At 38.6% G+C, this 9,282-nt stretch overlaps 1 protein-coding gene across 1 annotated transcript in view; it reads left to right on the top strand.

The window, feature by feature from the left end:
* Nucleotides 1–1,259: 1,259 nt before the first annotated feature.
* LOC102859204 (cytochrome P450 2C5-like) overlaps nt 1,260–9,282 on the top strand; it is a 53,532-nt gene continuing 45,509 nt past the window's right edge. The window contains exons 1-3 of the mRNA XM_006880213.1: nt 1,260–1,427; nt 4,210–4,372; nt 4,492–4,641. Coding sequence (XP_006880275.1) covers nt 1,260–1,427; nt 4,210–4,372; nt 4,492–4,641 — 481 coding nt within the window. The remainder of the gene's footprint in view (nt 1,428–4,209; nt 4,373–4,491; nt 4,642–9,282) is intronic.

Here is a 9,282-nt window from a genome sequence, read left to right on the forward strand (position 1 = left end):
ATTGGAAAGATGATGTCCTGAATTAGGCACAAAGGTATGCTTAAGTCTAAAGTTGAAAATATTTGCGTCATCCTCTGCTTTAGACTTCGTACTGCTGCATGTCAGTCTAATTATGTCTTAAGCTTGCCTGTTATTTACATAATTCAATGAATATAGTGCAATACAAAATGTAAAGTTGAAGTGAAGCAGGAATAGAGAAAAATCTCTGATGAAACAGTATCCACTCTCCACAACCAAAGGCTAAAAGTTTAACTCGTTGGTGTTCTAAACTCAAAACCTCATTTCTGTCCAATCAATTAATACTGGTGACAATTCCCCATTGGGTTTTCCGGACTAAATGTTTATGAGAGGTGAGTTCCAATTTTTGTCCTGAAAAGGATCTGATTGATATGAACCATCAATATTTCTGTTAGCAAACAAACACATAATGCACCTCCCCAACCTAGAGCTCCTGTGGTGTTGCAAAGGTACACATCTGAAAACCAGCTCAACCTCTAACAAGAGCAATAGATTAATATGGCTTCTCACTTAAAGATCTTAGCAAAAGGAAAAGTATAATAGTTTTCTGGCATGAATAAAGTGAACCTCAACAAAGAGTCCTCAAAATATGTATGATTATGGGGAAAGGTCATGGACTAAGGGAAGTATTTTGTTGTTTACTTGTCAGGTAGGATCGACTCATAACTGACCATCTAGCAGGTTATTCGAGGTAGTAAATCAAACTAAAGGAGAGTGTCCATTCTTATCCTGTAGAGCAGCTGGTGGATTCGAAACATCCACCTTTAGAATTGAAACACATTATCTTAAAAAGTCCACCAGAGCACAACAAATGATGGCAATTGCATTTAAGGCAATGATATACACGTATAAAAACAGAATTGGTAAAAGTTGGAGATAGAGATGCTTATCACAATAATGGAAAGGAGAAAAGTATAGCTGCCGAGGCTGCTTAAATATAAGCAAAACCACACAGAACACTGGAAACTGATTTCTAGATCCTTCTCATGTCAAGCTGCTAGGTGAGTTCAAACCAACAACATTTCTATTAGTCCAAGGTAGGTTGCACAATGCTCCAGGAACAAGACTAATTACAGATTAATTTTATCCTTATCTGTGAATCAAAGTCCACTCAGAAGAGACTATTACAATTTGAGCAACTGATCGTTTTTATTCAACAGAATCACAAATTCAGCAGCAGAGAGTATTGTACAAATTCAGAATTGGAAAACAATTGTGCTTGGGTAAGAAGAGAAGGTGCAATGGATCTGGTCGTGGTCCTGGTGGTGTGTGTCTTCACTTTGCTTCTCCTTTCACTCTGGAAACAGAGCCATGGGAAAGGGAAGCTCCCTCCTGGCCCCACTCCTCTCCCCATCATCGGAAATAGCCTACAGATCAATTTTAAGAATATCAGCAAATCTTTAAGTGATGTAAGTATACCTTACACTTTTCTAGTATGTATGTAGAAAGATTTAATCTCAACTTTTAAATAAAATTTCTTTCTTGAAATATAGTATTGCTAAATCATTGTAAAACAAAATAGTCCCTATATGTTGTACTGTTTCTATTGATGTCTTAAGCCTGTCATTTATTAGAAACATAAAAATGAAGTAATATACTTTTAAATAAGATTAATATTTATATTAATATGTACATAGGATTGCTATGGGTCGTGGGTGACCCAATATGACATAACAATATATAATATACAATTATTTCTACTTGTTATTGTGTGCTGTCCTGGTGCAGTCTCTATTGTGCCAACTCTCTTTCTGTGTTGGTAATAACCACAGATCTGAACAGGGTTAGCTTGTAATCGTCTGGAGTGATGATTTTTTTTAAAAAGAAAACAAAACCAAAACCCCAAAAAACAGATTTTTAGTATCTATAATTATTACACTGAACCAAGTCTCCACCAGCAAAGATTTGCAGGTGATCCTGAGTTAGTTGACTTCGTATTGGTCCAAATGAGTGCTCTGGAAACTAAGCATCAGAAATGGATGCAGGGTTCAAATTTGGGTCTTCTATTTAAGCTGTTGGGCACTTGGAATTAAATGTATCTGAAATTCATTTCTTTATCAATAAATGATGGTTAAAATACGCCTAAAGTGTAATAAGAGAGATGGAAATAAAAACCACAATGAAATACCATCTCACTCCAGGAACAGTGGCAAAGTTTAACAAGACAGCAAGTATTAAATGTTGGAGAGGATGTGGAGAGATAGGAACTCTTATACTTTGTTGGTGAGATTGTAAAATGGTACAACTGGAAGGCAGTTTTACTCTTCCCCCAAAAGCTGACTATAGAAATTCCATATGACCCAGTTACTCCTCAATTACTTGTTATGCTTCAGAGAGTTGGCCAATGACTAATGATGATAAAAGAAGAATAAATGCCTTCGAGTTGTGACGCTGGAGGAGTTTTGAACATACCATGGACTATCAAGAAAACAAACAGGTCTCTCTTGGATAGGGCGAAACCAAGTCTCTCCTTGGAGACTAGGATTTTGAAGCTCTGCCTAATTTACTTTTGGCACATGGCCAAGAGAGATCGGTCCTTGGAGAAGGACATCGTGCTAAGAAGTCTAGACAGACAGCACAAGACAGGGAGAATCTGGATGAGATGGGTTGATATAGTAACTGGGGCAATAGGGGTTGGTGTGTCAGAATTAGTGATACTGCCTCAGAACAGGGAAGGATTCAGAGCTGCTGTACATAGGCATCACAGATGACTCAACCAATAGCATTCTATGACAGGTTTGGAAACAAGAATGGCATCCACTTCCTAAACAATATGCCTCTGGAAACTCTGTGAACTTTGATACACGTTGATGGGTGTAGAGGGACTTCAGGCCTTTTGTTGATGATTCACTATGAGCCATGCTCGAGACAAAGGCGATCAACAACAACAACTCCACTGTTTGGAATATACCCTGAGAAAATGAGAACTGAGGCACAAATGAAGATTTGTACACCAATGTTGATAGCATTACAAGAACATGGAAAGCGGAGCCCAGATGTCCAACCACACGTGAATGAACTGAGAAGTTTGGGACATTCATACAATGGAATACTACACAGCATGGAGGAGCAAAGATGTTGTAATTTATTACCTAACTTGGAGGTACTGGAGAACATTATGCGGAGTGACCTAATTTAGTTCTACAAGGACAAACATTGTACAAAACCATTATTGTAGAATGAGTGTGATGATGTAAAGGAGTGGAAGTGGAGGGATGAGGATATGTGGTTGGGAGGATTAATCATGGGGTTGTACAATTTGATCGGGGGGGATGAGATAAATTGGACGAATTTGGTCTGAAGAACAATGCATTCAAACTTTGTAAATAAACTAGTATAAATTAAAAAAAAATCTCTATGTATTGGCATAACGATTAGTTTCAATAACATGAAGATCAAGTGCACAGTTCATTGCCTGGCACATTGAAGTCCCTGGTTTAGTGGCGGTTCAAATGTGTGGATGTTAATGTCCATAAAAGAAACTTCAGTTTTCTTCCATAAAGATTTACAGCCTTCGAAAGCCTGCAGAGAAGGTCTGTTCTGCTTGAAGGTCACTATGAGGCTAAATTGACTTCCTACCACTGCGTTTTACTTTCAACACTATTTGTAAATCTTTTCTAGAGATCATTGACTACTATGTTGTTGTTGTTGTGTACCTTTGAGTTGGAACCAACCCATAGTTGACCCTCTTGTGGGTTTTCAGAGGCAGTTAATAGCATGAGAGGAGGTTGCTAGTCCCTTCTCCCGCAGAGCAGCTAGTGGATTTGAACCATGTGCCTTCAAGATTGAGGCACAGCTTCTTGCCACTAAGCCACTAGAGCTCCCTAATTAATATGCAGGGTAATGCTGATACAATTGTATAAAGTGTACGTTAGGCTACTTATTCTCTGGTGACCTACTAGGTAGGGAGTGCACTGGCAACCCAAAGGCAAGTAGTTCAAATCCACCAGTTGCTGCACAGGAGAAAGATAATCTTCTCTGGATTTATAGCTTCTGAGCTATGAGTCAGTTCTTACATAACAACAATGAGACAGAAAGATAAAACGTAGGCATAAAATTGAGCAATATTTGAAGTTTTGTGTATCAAAATGAAACATTAACTATATAACATTATCAATGTGAATTTTGCACAATATATAGAACAAAGACTTACTTCCTTTGCTAAAATTGCATCTTCCTTCTTTTTCCCAGTTCTCAGAAACCTATGGCCCTATATTCACTTTGTATTTGGGTATGAAACCCACAGTGGTTTTGCATGGGTATGAAGCAGTGAAAGAAGCCTTGTTTGATCAAGGAGAGGACTTTTCTGGAAGAGGCCATTTCCCAGTGGCTGAAAGGGCGAATAGAAACAATGGTATGTGTGTGCAGTAGAAATGGCAAGCAGTGCCCAACAGAGATTGAAGCCTCATAATTGCCCAAGTATCCACAAATTTGCCCAAGATTTCTGTTCTGCTCTGTTACCCCTTTTCACAGGAGTCGTTTTCAGCAATGGAAAGACATGGAAAGACATCAGACGCTTCTCTCTCATGACTCTGCGGAATTTCGGAATGGGCAAGAGAAGCATTGAGGAACGTGTTCAACAGGAAGCCCGAACTCTCGTTGAGGAACTGAGAAAAACCAATGGTGGGTGGTTCTTTATTCAGTATCTCTCACCTTAACTGACCGCTCTCTTTTCTATCAGCAGTTTTAATTTCCCCAAAGCAACTCATTGCAGCAAAAAGCCTAGGCCCAGAGAATCTTGGCTTGACTTCTATGAGTCAGAAAACCTAGTTGACTGACATAATCTCAAAAGCACTCACTCCACCCCCATGCTTCCTAAACAAAGGTACTCAGCTCTATCAGTGGGCCATGGCATGGATCCAATTTTGTTCCCCTCAAATATAGGTATATAATGACATAAAGTGGAAACTATGCAATGTACAGCCCATAATGAGATAAACTAAATAGCTATAAAAGGGTTACAAGTGGAAAACAATTTTACCTTAAATCCCATCAAAGCTCAAATAAGAGAAAGGTAAGGAGTTTTTCCTACATGTGGCCTACAACCCTTTCTCTAGAGATGAAGAACTTATTCTCTAACAATTCATTCCATAAATGTAATCAATCTGATCCCTGATTAGTCCATAGATGAGGTCCCTGTGTAGAGTTAACATTTGTGGGGGGTTTTTAATTCAAGATATTTGCAATGAGTACTTCATTGATTGTATGAAATTCAATTTCTCAATCTCTGGCCTCATTTTTTAAAAAAATTTTTTAAATTATTCTTAATTTTAATGAAAATTTAACAGACTTTGGATTTCCATTCATTCATTGCTGCACTTTTCTCCCTGTCCCCTTCCCTCCTCCAGTACATGCTTCTCTTTGAAAAGCAAAAGAAAAAGTCTTTAATTATTTTACAATCTCTCCTCCCCCCAGGTCCACTCCACTATGCAGCCTTTGTTCTGGACTCCTGTCATTACAATAATACCTAATCAAATCTCCCTTTTAAACTATTTTCTCCCTAATCTGTTTCAAAGCAATATACATTATTTATCCCCTCTTTCTCAATCTCCCCTTAATCCCAATGTCAATCTTGTTTTACAACAGTGGCACTATGCAGTATTTGTCCTTTTTTGACTGAGTTATTTCACTCAGCATAATGTCCTCCAGGGTCATCCATTTTGAATAATATTGTATGAGTTCCTTATTTTTCAATGTAGCATAGTATTCCACTGTGTGAACACAGCTTCTCTACCCATTTGTTTGTTGATGGGCACCTAGGTTGTTTCCGACTCCTTGCTATTGCGAACTAAGCCGTGATAAACATAGGTGTGCATATACCTCCTTGGGTGGCAGTTATGGTCACTTTGGGGTATATTCCCATTAGTGGAATTGCTGGGTCAAACGGTATCTCTATTTGTAACTATTTGAGAAAGCGCCATACCACCTTCCATAGTGGTTGCACCAATTTACACTCTCACCAACAGTGAATAAGGGTTCCAGTTTCTCCACAACCTCACCCTCATTTGTTGCTTGCTGTTCTGTTAAATTTTGCAATTCTGACTGGGGTGAGATGATATCTCATAGTTGTTTTGATTTGCATCTCTCTTGGAGCTAGGGATTTTGAACACTTCTTCATGTGCCTGTTGGCCATCTGCATGTCTTCTTTGGTGAAGTGTCGGTTCATATTCTGTGCCCATGTTTTTAATTGGATTGTTTAACTTTATCTTGTTATGGTGCTCAAGAATTTTATAAATTCTAGATATAAGTCCCTTATTTGACGTTTCATTACCAAATACTTTTTCCCAGTCTGGGGCTTCCCTTTTCACCCTGTTGGAGAAGTTTTTGGATGTGTATAGGGATTTGATTCTTAGAAGGTCCCTTTCATCTATTTTATCTTCTCCTGGTTGTAGATGTCTCATTTCTGTTACCAAGTATATAAACTCCAACTACTAGTCCTTATTTGAGTCCAACTTTCAAATTACAGCCACCTATTATTATTATTAAGAATCATACTTGTATGGCAATTGATTTCAGGCTCCAAAAGTTGGTTGTTGTTATGTGCTGTCAAGTATGACTTCTAGCAACCCTGTGAACAGGGGATCTGAAATATGTCTTATCCTGTGCCATCCTTACACTTCCTGACACACTAGAGCCCACTGAAATAGTCACCGTGTCAAACCACCTGGTTAAGGGTCTTCTGCTCCTTCGTCAACCCTTTTCTCGGCTAAGAATCATGTCCTTCTTGAAGGAATAGCCTCTCCTAGCAACATGTCCAAAGTAAGTGAGGCAAAGTTGGTAGAAATCTTCAGTTTTCTCTTCTTTAGTTTTGGTTGTTGATGCCTATATTTCAATAATACTCATATTGACAAAAAGTCATCTTTGAAGAAAGAAAAAGATTATTACAAACAGAAATAAAAAAATATCAAAATAGATCTCAGACACTGAAAATTGCAGTAGAACACTCAGAGGTCAAAACAAAGGGAAGATATACTGTACTAAACATATAAACACAAGATTTCAAAGGACAATTTCAGAAGACAGCATAGTAGTATAAAAAAATGTACACATCACTCGAGCTAGAAAATGAAAAAAAAAAAGAACTTGTTTGACATTTCTAAAGCTGGAAGAACTGAAAATTTCAAGTCTCACTTTGCAGTATGCTATCTTGAATAATGCATGAAGCATTTTAAAAAAAGATGACTGTAATATGTAGTATCACTATACCAAAAAGAATTGGCTAATACACAACCATTTCAGGAGGTAGCATGTGGCCAAGAACCAATAATAATGAAAGGAGGAGTTCAATCTATACAAAAGGCACTGACCAAAAAACTAAAACTTCAAAAATTGATAGGATAATAACTGATGTGTTTCAGCTAACGGATGTAACCCTGGACATACTCACCAGTCTCTGCCAAAAAATTTGAAAGATTACTACCTGGCAAGAGCAACAGTGTGTCTCTAGAGACTAAGGTATGTCTGGTACAGGCCATGGTCTTTGCAATCACTTGTTATGCATCAGAGAGCTGGACAATGACCAGGGAAGATAGAAGGAGAATTGATGCTTTTGAGTTTTGGTGTTGGAGAAGAGTGCTGAGAGTGCCATGGACTGCTAAGAAAACAAACAGATTCATCATGGAGAGGGTTAAACTGGGTTGCTCCTCGGACGCAATGATTCTGAGGCTTCATCTGACATACTTTGGTCATGTCCTTAGAGAGGGACATCGTGCTTGGGAGGGTGGATGGCAGGTGCAGGAGGGGAAGGCCCTCTGGGAGGTGGATTGATTCGGTGACTGGGGCAATCAGGATGAGTATGTCGGAGACAATGAAATTGGCACAGGACAGAACAGAGTTTAGAGCTGTTGTACATAGGGTCACTATGAGTCACAAGCGACTCGACGGCACATAACAACAACAACAAACTACCTGGCAAACTGACTGAAAAAGATCGATATTTGTTCCTTCTCCCCAAAAAAAGTGATCCAGCAGAATGTGGAAATAACCAAACAATTTAAGTAATAGCAAATATAAATAAAATTTTGCTGAAGATTATTAAAAAGTTACTAGAACAGAACATGGAAAGAGACTGCCAGACCAGAGATATCATTGCTGATATCTGGTGGATCTTGGCTGAAAGTAAAGAATACCGGAAGGATATCCATTCATGTTTTATTTATTATGCAAAGACGTTTGACTGGGTGGATCAGAACAAACTAGTCTAGCATTGAGAAGAGTGGGCATCCCAGTACACTTAATTGTGCTCATGCAAACCTATGCTGAGAGCAAGAAGCTGTTGTCCAAACAGAGCAAGGGAGCACTGGATGGTTTGAAATCAAGAAAGGTGGACATCCAAACTGGATTCCTTTTCCCCATATTCAATCTGTATGCTGGAAAAATTGTTTGAGAAGCTGGAATTTTTGAAGAAGATTGTAGCATGAGGATTACAGGAAGACATATCAACAATATGCATTATGTAGATGACACAACCTTGTTCTCTGAAAGTGAAGAGTACTTAAAACACTTGCTGCAGAAAAACAAGGACTACAAACTTCAGTCTAGATTAATATGAAAAATCCTCATCACTGGGCCAACAGGTACATCATAATAGATGGAGAAAAGATTGAAATTGTCAATTCTTTAATTTTACTTGGATCCACAGTAAACAACACAGTTGGTACTAATATTCAAGAAATTAAACCATGAGTCACATTGGGGGAAATCTCATGTCCAAGACCTCTCCAAACTGCTAAAGAAGAAGGGTATCAGCTTAACGGTTAAGGTGCACCAGATCCAAACAATATACACATTTAAAAGTTGGGCAATCACTATTACCATAATCTGGAGACCCAGGAAGGAGGATGGGATGAGCCCTTGGCTTTGTGCAGAATTCTGTCTTTCTCAAGAGGAGATCCAGATTGGCCACTTATCCCCATGTAAGAAGATGTTCAGAGACGTTTTTTTTAGACCCTTCAAGTTGTGATCATGTTGATAGCAGCTTTTCCAGTGGTCTTTGTCTTCATCTTCCACCTTCACTTATGCTGTTTGTTCCTACCGGAATGTATTTTTTTTCTCTCAGCAGTTATCTATTGAGCACCTCCAGCAATGAGCCAGATACTTTTCTAAGCACTGAAGAGACCCACTTACTATTATTATCTCCTAGCAGAAAGGAAAGGAACATTAAAGAAATTTGGAGCTACATTCCTATAACTACCTGTCTAATACTATGTGCCAAATGCGATAATGGTTACCCATGGAGGACAGTGTTTGGTAGGGGTTCCTGAG

The sequence above is a fragment of the Elephantulus edwardii genome, unplaced genomic scaffold (assembly GCF_000299155.1).
Source record: "Elephantulus edwardii isolate Elephantulus edwardi_28Jun2011 unplaced genomic scaffold, EleEdw1.0 scaffold00006, whole genome shotgun sequence".
Classification (NCBI taxonomy): domain Eukaryota; kingdom Metazoa; phylum Chordata; class Mammalia; order Macroscelidea; family Macroscelididae; genus Elephantulus; species Elephantulus edwardii.